Below are 19,746 nucleotides of genomic sequence, written 5' to 3'. Positions count from 1 at the left end.
CAAACCACTCTAGAATAGAGATGGTGACAATGTTTTTCCAAACCAGGCTCAGAAATGAACCGTGGCAAGGTCCCTAAAACCCCTACCCCCCCAAAAAAGAGGGGAGTGTTTTCACTTTTCCTGAACATCTGATCCCATTCAGATCGAAATCTGAGTGCAGGATAAATCCCCAGCTTCCCTTCCACCCATCTTCCTTTACTACAAGCAACAATGCCAGGGTCAAATGCTTTCCCGTTCCAGCAACATTTTTGTAGTCCCCTCATCAGAGGAGTGTTGTTAATCGTTTTACCTGTAAAGTTGACTTTCAGTAGGTAGTCTTTGTAGAGTTTCTTGCCATCCAAATGCTTCATGGCATCACAGAGTTTGGTTGTGTTTGGACACATGGTCCGTTGCATTTTATGCAGGGCGTGCGCCATTGCATATACCGCGTTCACCACAAACATGATCTTAGACTCTTGTTCGTAGTTGGAACTGTTGATAGATAAATGTTTGTCACACGTTTTTCTGTGGGGTTTCCTGTTCTGGAGGCTGCACTGAAATTTCTGCTCCCAAAAGTCCTTGAACCAGGGGTTGCGATGGTTAGTGTAAGGGGTGAGGCTTTGGAAGTGTCGATCAAATTCTTTAACCGGATGAGAAGCAAGCTCGAGAGTTATTGCGCCATAGGCAACATGCTCATTGCCCTTCACAACGCTTTCCTGTGCTCCCCACCCATCACTGGCAACCCATGTGAAGGAAACGTTGAATCGGTTGGCTGCAGCAATCAGCTCCCGGGAGTCATCACTGCGCATGAAGAGGACGACCACCTTGGCATTGGGTTTCTGGAGCAGCTCTCTGATAACGCTGTCATAGGACTTCCGAATATTGGAGCGACCAACCTTCTCGGAGGTGGCAATGCATATATTTCGGAGGCGTGCCTCTTGCTCAAATGCTTCAATGCCTGTTTCACCATAGTCTCCTTCAGAAGCGACCGTTGACACGTAAGTCCAGTTAAAGAACCGTAGGATCTCAGCCATTGCTTTGGCTTGGTAGAAGTCAGGCGGCACCGTCCGCGCAAAGTAGTCATAGCGAGACTTGTCACTCAGCTTGGCACTGGTCGAGGCGTAGCTGATCTGAGGAATCTGGAAAAGCCTCAGCAAGTTTGCAACCTAGGAAGAAGAACAGATATATTAGCTCATATGACCCCATTGCAACCGTGAGCAGGGGGCAGATCCAGAGCATTTGTTTAAAGCACATTCAACATACACTTAAAGTACACGACTTCCTCCCTAAATCCTGGGAAATGTAGTTTTCTCCTCACAAAGCTGCGATTTCTGGCACTCTTAACAAACTACAGCGCCAAGGTTTAGTTTGGGGAAGTCACACACTTTGAATATTGAAAGTGCTTTAAAGATATGGGGTGGATCTGCCCCACATGGCAGATGATGACAGTTTTACACAGATTGGTTCCAGATGTATTAGAGGGAATATATGATGAAAATTTCTCCTTGCAGGGTTTGGGGGTCCCCCCCCCCGGAAATATCTTTTTTTAAATGGTATTTGCTACCTGTTTTCTAAAACAATATATCTTAGTACTCTGCCACCACCTTCTGATGCAGATGTTGGCCAGGCTTGAATGTGCAAAGCAGCTCCATGGAAGTTTATTGCGTTTGAGGGTACCTGAAAGGTTACTTTCTAGAGTTTTATCTGTGCTGGCTTTTTCCTGCAGGCAAATCAGCTACTCGAACTTACTATCATCAAGTGAACAACATCCATGTTAAAAATTTTTTTGACATTTTATCCAAGAAGCTGTAAAGAGGTAGTCTGAGAAGTCACCGAGTTATTTACTCAGGCCCCAGTCAATAGATATTAAAATTATACAGTGCATTCATGGAAATTTGTGAGCTAAATCTGTTAATTGCATCACTAGGATATTCTAAGAAGATTTTATTGCATTCGCTTAAAACAGATTCTCTAACCACATTGGTGCCTGCAGGGAAAAAAATTAAGAAAAAATAACCCTGAAAAATGAAACTGTGCCTGTTCAGAGTTATTGCCTGCCAGCCATCTTGGATATTAAACTGTAAAAATCTAGCTAAATATTCATTATCTGCTATTATAGCACCCCAGGAAGGCAGTGCCTTAAAGCCTCTTATGACTTGATTAGCAAAGCAGAACAGTCAGAGCGGAGGCACTTTCCTTCCAAAGGAGGCCCTGATTCATACCTTTTTGATGCCAACTTTACAGCATTGCCATTCCATCTGCAGAGGAACATGGATGGTATGCCACCCCCGCCCCCCGTGCCCTCCTGCCACGGACATAGCCCTGTATTTTGCAAAGGCTGTGCTCTCAGACAACCTGCAGGCCTAAAGGTCCTGCCCACAGGGCAGTAACGACGGGCGATTCACTGCTCTGGCCTTGGCTTCTCTGGCACTGGACAGTTTTCTCAGATGCCCAGGGAACCCTGTTCATCATGCTGTCCTCTCTATGTAGCGCTCATGTTCAGAGCATGGACCCCAGCAGCCACACACCACAGGGGCTTCCTGGAGGGAATCGGCTAAGAACATCTGCACAGGCACAGGCACAGGCTCTCCCATGGGATTGGGACCCCAGTTGTGCAGGGACTCCTTACGATATGGAGATCTGAGCTGCTGTTCACTTGGATATGCTCGAAACAATGGCTTCAAGTTAAAAGAAAAGAGATTCTGACTAAACATCAGGGAGAGCTTTCTGACAGCCAGAGCTGTTCAACAGTGGAACAATCTCCCTTGGGAGGTGGTGGACTCTCCTTCCTTGGAGGTTTTTAAGCAGAGGTTGGGTGGCCATCTGCTGCGTTGTGTATGATCTAGTTGAGATTCCTGCATTGCAGGGGGTTGGACTAGATGACCCTCAAGATCTCTTCCAACTCTACAATTCTATGATTCTATGAAAGTGTAGATGTTGAAAGAGCAGGCCCAGCAAAGCACATGACATCAGGGAGAAATGGGAGAGAGGGGTTCTACCTGGACCAGCTCAACCTGAACATTTGTCTGCTGTTTCTCTCCCCCAGGTATTTGGTGATTAAAGTCACACATCTTGCTTGAGGCTTGGTTCTCTGGCATAAGCTGAAGAATGAAAGGAAAGGGCTCTCAGCCTGTGGCCCTCAGGTGGTGGATCACAGCCTGGGCAGAACCTGGAGGAGCTGCCTGAAGATCCCTGGAGGTCATGTCCAACCCCCTGCAGTGCAGGAGTCTCAGCTCAAGCATCCCTGACAGATGGCCATCCAACTTCTGCTTAAAGACCTCCAAGGAAGAAGCGTCCATCATCTCCCGAGGAAGACCTTTCCACTGTCTAACAGCTCTTCACAATACTTCTGAACTGCTCTCCATCCAAGGGCTATCACAGCCAGGTTTGGCGGTTCAGGTAACATACTGTGGCCAATAGCTATGTCTGTACTGTCAAACAGCTCTTACCATTAGAATGTTTTTTCTGTTGGCGTACCAGGTGCCTTCACCATTGTTCTCTAATCTGGTGCTCTCTGGATGGTTTGGATCACAACTCCCGGCATCCTTGAACATTGGTAATGTCAGCTAGGCCTGCTGGGAGGTTCAAACCTCTTGGGAGCACCAAGTTGGGAAAGTGTACTTCAGACTATGTCTGGCCGTTTCTTGACACCCTATATGCTGGTTTCATTTGGAGCCAGGCTCTGATTATGGAGCTGGGGGGGGGGCTGGCTGGCTGTGTCCCCTCTCAAAAATGTGCCTGGATCCACACACCCCAGCCCCCCCCCCATTATGCCCCTGTGGTGTCCAGCTTTTATGGAGCTGTTGAGTTTAGAGAACTGAGAAGTGATACTCTTTATATGACCAATTAGACCTCAGAATACTGGAATACTTTCTAAGGTGGTGGAGATGCTTACATGGTTGGTTGGTTGGTTGGATAGTTAGCAGATACTGAAAAGTGTGAACTATATTAATCAAATCCTAATTAGAAATTGTTAGTAAGCCAGACTGGGGGAATCCAAATTGCATCCAAAATGAAATGACATGAAAAATCTGGAAGGAAAGCACAGCTAATTAAATGGAATTACATTAGAAGAGCTCAGGAATGAAGGGTGCATGAGAAGAATGATATTCTTCCTTCTCTAGCAAAGCTAAATTCACACAGTGCTATTTCCCCACTGGTCTTTCTAGGCAAACTGTTGCTGCCATCTCTCTTTCAAACTCACACGATTTTAATTGGCTCCAGATTATGCTCTTTAGATTTTTATTTTTATTTTTACTATTGACTGTGTGTGTCAAGATGCTCATTGCTTATTTACCATTTTTTTGGGGTGGGAGAGATGATGAGGGAAGCAAGAATCTGGCAGGAGAAAGAAAGGATCAGACTGACAGCTGTCCAGACAGAATTTGCAGGACATTGTAAATATTGCTGCAAATTACAACAAAGGCAGAAACGGAGGTGCTCTTTGTTGGAGTAGCTCAGCTCAGCACACCTTATCACTCTGCTTTCTCAGTGTTTATCATGAAACATGCAGTGAGGGTGAGCTATGAGCCTCAAGACACATCCTGTGGAGCCTTCCTGCTGATTTTCATAAGGATATTCAAGAGAAGGTGGCTTCAAACCTACTTCACCCACTGCCCATATTTAAGCAATATGATGCCCCTGATTCTCTTTGTTCTCTTTGACAGGCAGTTTTGGAACAATGATGGTGATGGATCATCCCACTCCAGGGATTAATGAAAGCAAGCCACCCCCACCCCCACCCGCAACAGAACACGAAGTGAGAGAGCAAATGGCTTAAGGGGAGAGCTTCTGTTCTGCACGCAGAAAGACCCTGCCGTTAAAAGGATCTTAAGAATACGTGGAGGAAGGCTTTCTCTGCCTGAGACCTTGGAGAGCAGCTGCATTGAGGAAAACCCTGGGCTATGAGATAGACCACTGACCTAGCTCAGGGCAAGTCAATTTCATACGTTCCATTTGTGGCAGAGAAGCAGGGAGTTCTTCGGGTGTGCATACATCTAAAACTTCCAATGTGTGGAAGTGTGAGGTTTTGATGTGATGGTACGTCCCTGGGAGAACCCTCTGTGGAAGCCTCAGAAGAGGATCAGAGCCAGGGGAGAGGAGGTGGACGTGGAAGACAGGTCAGGGGATGAAGGGGAACACAATGGTGGGGTGCTGACAGGTGAGAGAGAGAGGAAGAAGAGGCAGCTGGGAAGGAGGGGGGTGAGGCTGTAACAGAGTCGGAGGAGCCTGCCAGTCCTGCTGTACTAAGCTCCCCTCCCCGCTTATCTCCTGCAGCTTTTGCAGAACAAAGAGCACAGGGAGCACAGCCCCCCCACCCCATGGAGTTTAAGATTGCTGAGTAAAGAGCCAGATGGGAAGGAGACAGGCAGAAGCGCAAGACTCAGATGGTCAGTTCTGGCAACTGCTTTACCAGGGCCAGTCTTGCTCATAGGATTCTCAGTTTGAATTCCGTTTCCTTGAATAAAGAATCACCTTTATTGCTCATCTCTGAGTCTCAGTGCTGACCTGCTGCTGAACCAGCCCTGACATCCCCTATGTCAGTCTGACTGCCCACCTGTCAGTCGCCTGGCATCACAGGTGCTTTGAAGTCCCGAACTTGGGACTTCAAAGCACCACAGGAAGCCCAGGCATCAGGTGCTGGAGGGAATTGCCCGATCCAGGAGACTTCAGCTCTAATGCCCATCAACTCTGTCACCCATTGGCCCATTGATTTCTAATTTAGGAGTGTATATTTAAGATTCTTAAACTCTCTTTGGGCGTTCAGGTGGCCCCACTCATGCTGCCATTTTAGGCCTGGAAGGTCAATGCTCACAGCAGGAACATGCAGGATGGCCAGGGTTCACAATTATGTGCAGCAGCTTCCTGAGGCTCCCTTCTGTAGACGTTCCCCCTTCAATGCTTGGCCGATGGTGGGGCTGGGCATTGGGATGCTGTGGAGCAGCTGGGCTGGGTAGCAAGGCCATGCTCACCCTCAGGCAACTCTAAACATGTGAGGTAACTGAAAGCCCAAATAGATCTAAAAGGATCAACAGATATTTACATGTGGAAGGACCATGCCACTAGAGCAGAGATGTATTGTAGCATAGTGACTAAAAGGGACACATCAGTGGTGGTCCACTGAGGTGCATCTGGCCCCAACTCTCCATACAGTTTTAGGTGACTGGTTAGGACACACCTTTTATGGTTACTGGAGGAGACAGACCTGATTAGACAAAGGAATTCATTCCTGCTGCTCCTATTAGTAATTGTGATTTAGGGGTTTGTTGCATTGTTGTTGTTGCTTTTAAATGGATTTTATGTATTCTTTTAATTTTATTTGACCACTGTTGTAAAATGTGGTTTATGCAAAGAATAGCATATAAATAATCTAAATCAGGGGTGGGGATCTGGATCTGGCTAAAAGTCCAGATCCTTATCTCTCCCACCCCAACAGGCCAATTTGACAGGTGGGCACCTGATGTCACAGTGCTGTCAGGTGACCCCCTTCATCTGTACAGTTTGAAAATAAACCATGTAGGCTTAAGCTTACAATGCACAATGCCTGTTGCCCTGAAATCAGCTCATGGTTGGAACTTCAAAATGCCACACACAAGTCTCTACAGGTTCAGATGATCAGTGGAGCCTCCAAACCCATTTTTTGACCCAAAGAGATCTTTACTTGCCCCACATCTGACACGTAAGACAGGTGGCTGTGGCTTGGCTAACATGGCTTCATGAGCCAAATGGTGAGGCCAGGTGGGTCTGCTTTAGATTTCCCACTGCTGCTAGAAGAGTTGGGGTTTTTTAATCAACTGACAATCAGGAAATTGCAGGTGCAGATTTTTTCTCTGCCAACCTTATATGTTGGTGATGTAGAGTCACGCCTCCATGTAACCTTAGATGCTATGTTACATGCATCATGGGAGGCAGGGTGTCTGCTCACCTCTCCACTGTCCAAGGAAGGTCCCTGCCTATTCAGTGTGTGCTCTACAGAGCAATGTGCATGCACAGATCAACCCTGTCTCCCTGACTTGTTGTGACCATGGTTTTATGCTGAATGGTCACAGAATGGCAACCTTACTGAACATAGAGTGCATATAGAGTGCACTTCAACCTTACTGAACATAGAGTGCATATAGCCCCAGATGGGCAGGGTGGTATTACTACTACTACTATGTGCATTGTCCAGTTGAGTTCTTTGTCACCTTGTCCCCAGTTTGAGTTTCAAGTGCTTGAGCAAACTTTCAGATCCACAGCTGTTATTTCTTTTCCAGAAAAAAATCTTTTTAACTGGACCCTAATCCTGCATTCTAGCACTGAGGCCGTTTGCTATTGATCTCAGGAGGAAGGTCTGCTTGAGTCAGAAGCTTGTAAACACATATAGCTGGTACAAAATGCATTGCTTGTTACACCTTTATAATTTCAAGTCATGAAGGAGAGCCTGAGCATTTGGAACTGGACAGTGTACTTCAGTGCTCTGAGCCTTCTGTTAGCCGTGGAAACTAGATGAGATGACCCCAAAGGTCTACATTCCTTAATGCCATTTCTTTGATTCTAAGGTGGGCACTATTAGTTCCACAAGTGATTTATGCCAGTTTCACTAGAAGAGGAAACCAATATATTTGTAAGTTTCATTATTCCATATTGCAAGGTCCTGCCCCCTAGACTGAGTCCAAAACTCACAATTCTTTGAGAACAAAAGTCTGCTTTCAGCTCCAGAGCACCAGATGTTCTTAGAGAGGAGCAACTTATTCTCCCCAAGCCTCCTTTTGTCTGGAAACAGTTAGAGTCCACCTTGAAGATCTAGCTGAAGTGGGCCCTTCTTTGAGAGTCTTCTCAAATAGCCTGTGGTGAGGGCAAATGGAGCATAGTGCACCCTTATTCTTCCCTGTCAGGCACTACCTCCAAGGCTTGCTGTCACTCTGCTTTTGCTGGTGGCCCTCTCCACCAGCAGAATCGTCCCATTTCAAGACATCTCTGGGACAGCAGTGTTCCTCCATCACTTCCAGCCTTGGCTCTGTTTACATCTAGCTGATTATGCGGGAAGGACATCAGAGGGCCTGCAGGTACATGTACAGAACTGGAGAGAACTGTGTTGGTTTAAGACTCAAATTTAAACACCACAGAGCTGCTTTCCACAGCAACTAGGAACCAGGCAAGCATCGTCTCAGTTCAAGGACACGTTCCAGCCAGGCAAAAGCGCTCAAAGAGCCAAGCGAGTGAGGGCTGTCTCTTGGGGAGAGGACCAAATAGAGAGGCCGGGAGGATGACATTTGGTCTCTAGGCCAGAGGTGACCCCCCCTCTAATATTTGAAGTGACCCCATACTGAATCAGATCATTGGCCTACCCTTACCCCAGTATTGCCAACACTGATTGGCAGTGGCTCACCATGTTCTCAAGTGCAGGATTTTTTAAATCCAGAGTCTGCCTGAGAGCCTGGAGATGCCAGGGGTTGAACTTAGGACTCTGTGCATGTCAAGCATGTGCTCCACTACTGAGTTAGGGTAAACACAACATCTCACATCGATCCAAGTTTGACTAGAGAAGACATTTCCAAACTGAACTCAGTATTCTTATGTCAAAGTCATCCATAGCAGAATTGAACTCAGCTTGGTCCACCACATGTGAAGGCAATTCCTGGGCTTTTGGAAGGAGAATGTCCTCTCTTCCACTAGTCCTAATTCTGTCCTCAAGCTAGTGAAGGAAAGGAGATGAACTCCTGCGCCTGCCAGTGAACATCATGCTTCAGGGTTATCCTCTGTGGTCAAATGATGATCACCAATCTTCATCAGCAAGTCTCTCAAACTCCCTTTCATTCTTGTGGTTTCTCTGCCCTTTTATACCCAAAGCCACACACCACCCATCCTTTGCAGCCCTGGTTATCCAGCCGTCCGTTTCTGCCTGCTAGCTGAGTGTAATTCAGGTGGCTCTGCCTGACAGGAGCTGCTACACTTTCCAGCTCCTTTTGGGATGAACCTCAGCTGGGTAGCATGACCCACATGTCTGGTTCTTCCCTGACACCCACATGGGCTCATGAGTGTTTCCCCATTGGATTCTGTAGAGTAGGTAAAAGGACACTGAGATGGAAAACTTGTTCTTAAGAGTTAAGATATCTCACCTGTATGGAGACGCTGCTGTAAGAACCTCCAATGACTCCTGCAATGAGTAGTGGGATGTTTTCTTGAATCGCATACGACCCATCAGGACACATATATTCGGCTTCATCCACTTTAGTCAAAGAAGCCCTGACAAACTCCAGGGACTGTTCTAATGCATACGTGTCCCGGGAGCAAGTGTCCAAAATGTGAACTCCAAGCTTAATTCCTGGGAGCAAGGAGCTGTCTCTGTTGATCTCATCAATCGCAAACAACATTGCCTCCAAACGCTGGATACCTCGGTCTTCATTGATTCTCCCACATTCTTCTGCTCCACTGCCCTTTTCCTTAATAGGGAACAGACCACCCAAAACCAGGTCTCCTTCAATCTTAATTTCTTTCCTCATAAAGTTGTGGTCACCTAGAGAAAGGAAGCCTCCTTTGGAAAATAAAGCCAGCGCAAGCACATGGAGCTTTGCAAACATCTTTGTTGGTCCTGTTATGGCAGCTCTAAGAAGCATCTGCAGGAGTGCTAGTGACCTTCATTCCTTCCAGCGCATCGTGTGGCAATATGAAATGCCATCCCATGGGCGAGGGAGGCGCAAGCGGGCCAGATCTTCCATCAAGTCTCTAGAGAGATGAAAAATGGTTAGAAAAGCCTAAAGTAAGACACATGATGGCTTTTCCCCACTGAACACATACTGAGCTGGTCTTTAAGGTTTCAGAGGACTCTGAAAACATTTTCTGTGGTGTAGGAGTAACCATGCACCCAAACCCTTCATCTCACAGCTCCTGAACATGTGGCACGAGGGCTTTGCAGAGATAGCCAAGTTCACATAACTCTTCCCACTCAAAAAAAGCACATGGGGGCAGGCAGTGATGTGATGAGTGTAGGCGGCGATTGTGCACACAGTGATACATGTGAAGCTCTTGCATTTTATGAAATGGGCCTCTGTCCTTATGTCACAATGCAGTGAGAGTGATCTGTTAGCACAAAGAAGATTCAGCTGTGGAAAAGAAGAGCTCAGGAAAAAGAAAAGCCCCCTGCACCCAAATACTGGGCAGTACAAATGTGATGCACATGGACCAATATACACTGACTAACCATTGACCAAAGTTGCCAGCTCTGACAGTGTCAACCACATGTTAGTGTGCTGTCAATCAAGACACCTGCTTTACCCTTCCTGGCCACATAACTAGGTAAGTGGCTTTCTGGTTCACTGTTCTGCCTGGGCACATAAACATGAGTGTAGGCAAGGGAAGAGCAGCTTCATTGTCCTTGTCACAAACCCTACTCCTGTTCCTCTTCAGAATCCCCGTGGTTTGCCCAAAGATACTCTTCAGCCATGCACTCCAAGGAAAACCCCCACATAGATACCATATATTGCTGAAATTAGGGGTGGCTAACCTTTTTGGGACCTAGAACCACATTTGCCCAATCCTCAGGGTGGGGCCGAGCACTTTGATCAGCATGCCAGTGGTAGGCAGGCCTGTACAGATGGTAGGGAGAGCCAGGTACACCTGCTGTTGGCCTCAGAGGCTACGCCAGCTTATGCTGTCATGCCAAGAATGCCCCGTGCCTCCCCGCTGACCAGGGACTTCTGCCCTGCACCTCAGACAAGCTCTGTATGGGCCTGGTGGTCGGTCTCTCTCTCTCTCTCTCTCTCTCTCTCTCTCTCTCTCTCCCCCCCCTCTCTCTCTCACACACACCCACCCTGATCTGCACAGATCAGCTGAGGAAGGAGGGTTATCTGAGAACTAGGGAGCAGTTGACTTGCATCACATCCGGTCAGATGTGTGAGAGAGCACTAGTGTGAGAGAGCACTTTCATCTGCTTTAATTGCGCAACCTTGAATTTCCCGGCATGTGCATATATTTCCTCCTGCAAAATACTGACTGTCCAGAGTTGCTTTGGCTGACTGCTGTGGGAAACAGGATGTGCAACTCAAAAACGATATTGTGGACCTAGAAATAAAATGGAAAAAAAGTGGGCAGAGAGAAGACTCGCTCTTTTTTCCTCATAATACTTGAACCCAGGGTCAGGCAGTGAAGATGAATGCCTGATTAAGAACAGACAAAAGGAAGCACTTCTGCACATAGTGCCCAGTTGAACGACAGCATTTGCTCCTGGGAGATTTAGTGGTGGCCAGCGACTTAGATGGCTTTAAAATGGGACTGGACAAATTCATGGAGGGTAAAAGTGGTTATTAGTCATGATGGCTATTTAGTGCCTCTAATATCTGAGACAGGACACCTCTGAATAGGAGGGAATTGGCAGGAGAGGGCTATTGTGCTCATGCCCTGGTGGAAAGTCATTTTGAGTTCTACTTTTCTGGAAAAAGCATCATCATCATTGGCATTTGGTTGGTCACTATGGAAACAGAATGCTGGACTAGACAGGGCTTTGTCTGCTCCAGGAGGACTCTTACATTTCTGTGTTGAGATTGAGCCTGGGTCACAAGCCGGAGGACTATTCTTACATTTTTGTTCTCTTGGGTTCCCCCGGATCCAGCTTCTCATTCTGTCCACTCTAGTGGGGCTGATACCAGCTCCCCGCTAGATGCATAGCACCCCTGTCTAGTAGATTGTGCCCCTGATCATGCCAGAAGCAAGCTTAAGCACTCTCACACACCATATATTCTGGGTGAAGTATGTATATTGGGGGGAGCACTGATTGTTGTTTTTTGTCCTTGATCCTGTTTCATTAAATTGCAAGATTGGTGTGTTAGCCCTCAAAGTAAATCAAGTATGGTAATATTTATATAGGGCACTTTAATAATGCATGACTGTACTTACCTTTTTCCTTAAAGCAGAATTTATAATGATGGCACTTGCAGGCCTATGTATAATTTAGAAACACTTAGCATTATTTAAAAGAGAGTGCTAAGAAATTTAAAGGAGAGAAAATTAAAATTTAACACCAAAAGAAGGAGAAACAAGGTTGTTTGTTGCTGTAGTTTTCTTCTCTTTCTTCTCCTTCCCACCCATGTGATTGTGAGGCAAAGGAGGGGGATCTGCAGGCTTTAAATTGGTAGGAAATCCTGTAAAATGGTCAAGACGCTTTTTCTATTGACAAACAGCCTCAACTGTAGCTCATCTAAGAAGTCCAGAGTTTTGCCTTCATGGACGAAAAGTGATATCTGTGCTGCAAAAAAGTGTCTTCACTGTTCACCACTGGCAATCTGCTTTTGCTATTTCATGTGCACAATCTCCAAGGTTAGCAAAGAGGATGTCTCCAAAGGATAAGAGATACCAACAAAACACATATCCCTGGTGTTTGGATATGAATTTCAAGGACTCATCTCAACAAAGGGAGGAGTATTGAGAGCCCTGGATATTTCATAATTAAATTCCAACTGGAGAAGAATTCACATTTAAGCCCCCTTCACCTGCGGAGCACCCACTTCTCTTCTCACCCATCTACCCAACTTTATTGGAGAGTGAGGTTTAGAAGAAAGATTCTTAGTCTCTCATAGCAGATTTAGCAACATGGAGATTGCTCCAAGCAAATTAAAACCTGGTTAGATTTGCATCTACCCTCAACATCATTTAAGCAAATGTTCCTCACAAAAATACTTGGGCTAGAATAAATCACAGACAGTTAGCTTTGCAAATAAGTGAAGATTTTTCTCACAGAGGTTTCAGAAGTTACAGCAAAAAAATTTAAGACTGCATGGTTCCTTCTTGTTCCAGGAAGCAGAGTAGAGCAGTACAATAAATGTAAGGTTTCAGCTGCCCTTGGGGAAGTTACATTTCCCAAGGGCTACCAGGATCTTGCATAAAGTCCTGCCTCGTACCTTCACCTAGTGACTGGTTGGGCGGGAGGGATTTGGGGGCTTATTATTTTATTTTATTTAACAAAATTTATACACTACTTAACTGTACTAACATGTCTAATGGGGTTACAGTGGAGACAAAGGACAGCCCAAGTTCAGAAATGAGGCAAGCTATTTCCCAATTTTGGGGGCAGATAATTTGGCTTACATTCTAGACAAATCTGGTGCAAACCAAGAGTTGTGCAATGACTGCAGATTAAGAACTCTCTGTTTGCAGCCAGATGCTGTTCTGCTCTGTTGATGTTTTCTTAAAAAAGTCATATATAGTCTTGCTTAATTCTGCTGAAATTAGTGGGAATGAAAAGGACTTAAATTTTGATGGATCACAATCTAGTATTTAAATAGTAAAGGTAAAGGGACCCCTGACCATTAGGTCCAGTTGTGACCGACACTGGGGTTGCGGCCTTCATCTCGCTTTATTGGCCGAGGGAGCTGGCGTACGGCTTCCGGGTCATGTGGCCAGCATGACTAAGCCGCTTCTGGCGAACTTCAATTCTGGTATTTCAATAAAGGGGCACAATTCACTAAAAGGAACAGAAAGTGTGAAACTGGGAAGGTATCCTTTAAGTTTAGTTTAAACAAAAATCCACTGAGTTCAATGAAAGTTATTTTGTAGATAATGTACCTCAGAGGCAGGAATGTACATATACAGGGAATGAGGAGTTAAATCTAAATTTTGTGCAAAGGTAATAAAATTCTAGTTGGAATTAATCATGCAAATCGTAAATCTGAATATATTCATTTTGCCATACAAAATAAAACTAGTTTTTGTCATTAAAATTATTCTTCCCATATCCCCACAACCACCACTGCAGAATGCTAGCATTTGAAACTAGGCATGGATGTCTGCAACATTTCGACAGCTGCTTTCCTTGCATTGCTTCTGGGATCGCCTGATCAGGGCTAGAAATTGACTTAGCTGTGGTTCTGAAGCCATTTCTGTCCATTTGCAGTGTGACTTGCTCTCCCAGGATCTAATTATTAGTGATTTGACAGACTCTGAAGTATAAAAGGCTCAAGTCAAATCACACCAGTGCAGCGGAAGGAGCTGGCAAGTTCGATTCAAGATTCCCAGTTCATTTGTGAGAAGACTCAGAGCAAAAGGCCTCCCCGTTATACAGAATAAGGTGGAGGACGAATGGTGGAAGTGGGAGGTTTGTCGTGTTTTTGATGCAGTGAAATGAATTGGCAAAAGGAGGGGAGTTGGCTCAGCATAGCTGGATGAGCAACTTTACTCTCTGCAGATTTTGTTATTTTTATTTTTTTTAAGACTAGTGGTCGAGTATTCAAAAATAGGATATTCCTTTTGTATTTCGACATGCTGCCCCCTTAGCTGACCCATGTTCATACCCATAGCTCTTATGTGAGAGCGCATGAAAGGAAAAACGCAATTCCAGCGTCAGGTTTGGTGAAGGTGCTGATTAGGAGATCCAGTTTCTGGTGGCATTTCCCCCAAAGGCCCACCCTTGGCCTGGCATTGTCTTCCAAGACAGATGAATGCCAACACCAGGTTCCTGCACATTAAATGTTAGTGTATCCAAACAGAGCAAATCATGTTATTTATCATCAGGGTTTTTTATTTTAAAAAATGGGTTTACGGACTTTCAAAACAAGTCATCCATCAGCTGGCAATATTGCTTGACTGCAGTTTTTCATACAGTTGATTGCTCCCCCATGAAAAATAAAAGAAAAACTAGCATCTTCAGGAAGGCGAGGAAAAAAGCCTAGAGAGTTTCTCAAAAGATCCTTTCAGTGCCCTATTGTGGTACATTTTCTGGAGATCAGATTTTAAATGTATGCAAGAGAGTTCATTTCACTTATCTGTTTCCTTTCACTTTAAAAGTTTAATCTGTTTCATTTTCCATTTATTTGAATTGCCCATTGATTTCAATGGGTGTATTCTGCTGCCTGGAACTTCTGTGTCTTCCAGGACTTCTGACCTGTGAAAGACTCCAATTCTAATGGGCTTTAAAAACAAAAAACAAAAACATTTTTATAAGCTTTCCTATACTTCTAGTGGGGGATTTGGTTATTTTTCTTACATAATATCAAACTATACCCACTTAAAGTAGATCATATGGAGCTCATGAATGCATTTTGTATTTCTATAAAAGCCTAAATAAAGTAGGGATGGGACGTGGGTGGCGCTGTGGTCTAAACCACAGTGCCTAGGGCTTGCTGATCAGAAGGTCGGTGGTTCGAATCCCTGTGACGGGGTGAGCTCCCGTTGCTCAGTCCCTGCTCCTGCCAACCTAGCAGTTCAAAAGCATGTCAAAGTGCAAGTAGATAAATAGGTACCACTCCGGCGGGAAGGTAAACGGCGTTTCCGTGCGCTACTCTGGTTCGCCAGAAGCGGCTTAGTCATGCTGGCCACATGACCCAGACGCTGTCTGCGGACAAATGTCGGCTCCCTCAGCCAGTAAAGCGAGATGAGCACCGCAACCCCAGAGTCGGTCACGACTGGACCTAATGGTCAGGGGTCCCTTTACCTTCAAATAAAGTAGACAGAGCACTGGTTTGCACATCGCCTCCAAATTTCTATCATTACACCATCCCCTCTGTTTCTAATGTCTGGGCACTGAAGGCTACACATAGCCCCCAAAGTACTGAGCATGCCCAGTAGCCATGGAATGCTGACTGACGGCTGGGGCAGGTGCAGAAAAACAAGGGGAGCAGGGGAAGGGAACAGAGCAAATGGGATCCTGAATGGGAGGCACGTCCCGCTGTAACAATTGAATGGCTCATTCTGCTCGCTACTTAGATTTCTGTTCATTTCTTCCGTTTTCCTGCATTTTCAAGACCCCCCAACACTTTTATATGAAAAGTATTAAGCAGTTTAATTTAACTTTTTAGTGTCTTAATTTTGTTCATTCTGTGTTCCCTGTTTCAGGCGCATCTGCAGTGTTACCCCCTGCAGCCCTGCTCCCTGTGAAATTTGCTCGCTCTGTGGCCAAGAAACATTGCATATTCATAGCTCCTTTAAAAGAGCAATATTGGAATCTGCCAGGTTTCCTTACAGCTCTGCCAAGGCAGTTTCATCTCCCAGGATTCCGTAGGGAGGCCAAATTACATTTTGCCCCTGGGAAAGGCAGAGTGCCTTTCTCCCCACTCTCTGGCAGCAAAATGGTTGCTTCCCTGACCATCCTTGGTTGCAAGGCTGCAGAGGCACAGGGACTATTTAGACACTGCAGAAAAAACACATCCTGCCAGAGACACATGAGCATCATCATGAATTTCCCCCAATACAATCCTAAGGAGCCGACACGAACAGTGTGGTGAAAACGTACAGGGATGGTCAGGTACACAGTAGCTGCATGAGATGTACTGCTGGTGGGTCAAAAGTATGACTTTTGTGTTGTGGCAGGGATGTAGACTAGATGACCCTTGAGTAGATTCCGTTCATGCCCTAATCCCCCCCCCCATCAAACAAAATATACAGGCATTGAGCCAGACTGCTATGGGTGCAGCATCTGAGAATGGCCCAACACAGCATGGCTTCCCCTTGTCCCCCCCCCCCCCACATTGTGCAAGCACTGTGTCAGACTGTTACAGGAACGGGGCTCCTGTGTGCACCTCCATATCTCAATGAGACTTACTCCCAGGGATGCAACTGCGACTTTAAGCAGGGCAGAGTGTAGGCGTTTTGTCAGCTGATTGCAAATCTTGTCTACAGGGCTTTAGACAATTAACTTCAGCAAACTCTCTTAAAGCTAACCCATACACATGCACATTGCAGAGCGGTAACTGTTCCATCGCATGAATGTTACCTCTAGGCCACGGGCGTCAGTGGTGCATGAAATCACAATTAACGGAGCAAGTGTTTTGCAAGCGAGCAGAAGCTGCTGCAAATTACCCTGCTCGATTAACTTGGGGGTTTTTTGGCAACAGCTCTGTTGAGCAACAGCCTGCTGATTGCTGGACTGTGGCATGCGTTAAAAAATCATTAATAAAGCATAATTGATTGCGAATCGTGCTTCCTTGCTTGTATGTTTTAATTGTTAATGTCACAGAAGTTGGCTGGCAACAAAAGCTGCCCTTGGCTATTAATCATTAGAATGTTTTCTGTGACAGAGACAACAGCATCTGATAAAGGCAACTTCTCAGTTTGTCAAAGCAGCCCTGTTCCCCCACCTCAAGATGGTCCAGGTCAAATCCTGTGTGGTGCATTTTTCCTTAAGCTTGGCAGTAGGCTGAAGGGAAATTTCTTAAATCAATCACAGACATCTACTCACTGAATTTACAATCACCATCATGTTTTCAAAATACAAGTGGAAATAATAACCAGTCAGGTCAATGTTCTCCTGGAGTCAACACAGCAACTATTTAAAAAATAAATCCCACTTCCCTTGGTTCCCAGGAATGCTCCCACTTCATGCATGCGGAAGTAATTGGTCTTTAAAACTCGAAGGCACTTGACTCATTTTCAGGCAACCCAGGGTTACAGCTCTCGTGATAATCAGTGGGTAGATTAGAGGAGAAGAGATTGGAGACAGTGCTTCCTGAGCACTAAAGAGAGAATAATCAACCTAGGGAGAACGGAGGGAAGATAGAGCAGATAAAACATTGCAGATGCAGGTTCCTAAGAGCTAGTCATAGCGATGCAAATTCTGCTTTTTAAAGCCATGCATATAATTTTCTTTTACTTGGAAAGTTAAAAAAATATTCACCATTTATGTTATCATTGCTCAAAAGAAAGCGTCTATCTAGTTCAGCATTCCATTTCCAAAATTAGCCAGTCAGACCCTTCTAGGAAGTCCACTTCCACCTTAAGGAGGAGGAGGAGGAGGTGTGGGCTCCCACGACCCCTCCACGTGCGCAGGGGGTGGGTGGCCAGCCCTAAGCGACTGGGGGATTCCTGGCTGCATCACTGGCCAGGCCGACCAATCTGGTTGGTCTGGGGGTGTGGCCTGCCCCATAAAGGCAGGATGCAGCCGGGAGATCTCTCTCTTTTGGGCTTCCAGTTGCTCCGGTTTTCCTACCCTCCCGCCCTTTAAGGTTTTCATCTCTTTTGACCTTGCTTTGGACTTCGGTTTTTTGCTGTTGAGGGGCTGTAGGAATTTTTCCACTTGGCAAATTGGCACCTACCTCATGGCAAATTGTCACAACTTTTAAAGGTTTGGCAGTTAGGCATTGGAATATTTCTGGAGAAGAGAAGAGAGGAGGTAGCGCCATCACCTGCCCCGCATTTTGAAGGGTATTCCGTTAAAGGATTCTGTGGGGCGTGGCCCTGTCCAAAGCCTGGGCAGGTTAGGACCTAAGGCACGGCACCTATTGGTGACCCCTGGGGGAGCTCCTAGTTGATGTGCATCAGCAGGACTCCCCCTACTGGTGGTTAACCCTTCCCAGACTCCCTGCAGACGGACTAGAGTCAGATATAGCCAGTTAGATCCAATGCCTAATACGGCTCATCATCTGTAACCAATAAAGTTGTGGCCTTTTTTTAGCCCATTAACCTTAAATATTTGAGTCATGTGTCTTTATTCAACCGGGGGGGGGGGGTCGGGACCTTGCCACGCAAGCCCCCAATCAGGGCACAAAGACAACTGGTATTCAGAGGCATGCTGCCCCAGAATGTAGATTACCAACCACAGATTCACAAGTGCCCAACTGAAAACTCCTAGAGCTCTACACGTTCTCTATTTAATTATAAACTCAAATTGAGAATGCTTGGAATATTCATAGACTATTCAGATCAGCTGTTTGTCAGGAAAACCAACGTAGGATTGGGAAAGTAAAACTAAATAACCATTTCCTCTGCAGAGTGCGACCTTTTCTTCCATACCTATAGGAACTGGCAGGAGAGGCGCTTCAAAGTGAAAAGGCGATGTTCCTATTCTCTGAAGGCAGCCAATTACTTGAAAGGTTCCTGCCTTCTTAAGTCTCTGTTACTGTTTCACAGTTTCTTCAGGACCGATTCCAGTTCACAGGGCAAAGAAGAAAAGGTCAGCATCATGGACAACCCCCCCCCCCGGCTGATTTCAGGCCCACTGGCTTCTGTCTTGAAGGACACCTGTCATTTGCACTACAGTCCATGATTTTCTGTATGAACATGATATGCTGTTTTGTAAAAGTAACAGAGTTGCCCCTGGAATTCTGACTAAAGTAAAATTCAATGTGTCATAATTGGTGTTTCCACCTTGGGCAAAACACCTTAAGGATTTTAACAGAAGCCAAGATAGCAGAGAGAAGGCTCTAGGTGTTTCGTGAGGGGATTGAAAATATTCTCAGTGGTGGTCTACATCTCCATTCTTTGCTTTTTAATTAAGCCAATTGTAAATAAATTTGCACTTAATCAAAACCTTAATATACACACTATTTTGAGTGTAATATAACTATGCAAATCTACTCAGAAGGAAGCCCAATTGAGTTCAGGTAAGTGTGTATGGGATTTCAGCTTTCAAAATTTAATGAACTATAGCCATCACTCATTTTCAGGTAATTTAGTTTAATTCCGTGTAACAGATGCACACCAAGTAAAAATGGTTTCAAAACCATAGTAAGGCTGTCTCTCCGTCTAAGCCCAGCAAGTGAATTTTTCCTCTCCAATTCAAGTTAACAAAAGCCTTTGTTAACAAACCTGCGATTAAACTGTGTAGCTAACAAAAAAAGAAGAAGCTTTTGTTGATGTTTGCATATTTGGCTTCTAAAATTATGCACAAGGATCCAGTATTTTAACTTTCAGTGAATTCATCAGCAAATCGGTTCTCCTAGTTCAGTTGCATATTTGAGTAAAAAAATCAACCCAGTTCTGGGTGCAGACATAAGGCATCCTCATGAACACACAAACCCTCTACGTCTAGTTGAGACTTGGGGCAGACACACCAGCCTCACTCTCAACATCCTTGCCCCCATT

At 45.4% G+C, this 19,746-nt stretch overlaps 1 protein-coding gene across 2 annotated transcripts in view; it reads right to left on the bottom strand.

Annotated features, from left to right (window-relative positions):
• The window catches only part of GRM3 (glutamate metabotropic receptor 3), a 132,504-nt gene that overhangs the window by 21,951 nt on the left and 90,807 nt on the right, over positions 1-19,746 (bottom strand). For both annotated transcript variants that reach the window (XM_083464020.1, XM_083464019.1), the window contains exons 2-3: positions 9,081-9,687; positions 290-1,145 (exon numbers count right to left, since the gene is read on the bottom strand). In XM_083464020.1, the coding sequence (XP_083320146.1) occupies positions 290-1,145; positions 9,081-9,578 (1,354 nt within the window). In that variant the 5' untranslated portion in view covers positions 9,579-9,687. The remainder of the gene's footprint in view (positions 1-289; positions 1,146-9,080; positions 9,688-19,746) is intronic.

This window comes from Podarcis liolepis (assembly GCF_965112155.1).
Source record: "Podarcis liolepis genome assembly, chromosome: 10".
NCBI lineage: Eukaryota > Metazoa > Chordata > Lepidosauria > Squamata > Lacertidae > Podarcis > Podarcis liolepis.
The sequence above is the reverse complement of the archived record's forward strand: the minus strand, read 5'-3'. Positions and strand labels throughout refer to the sequence as shown.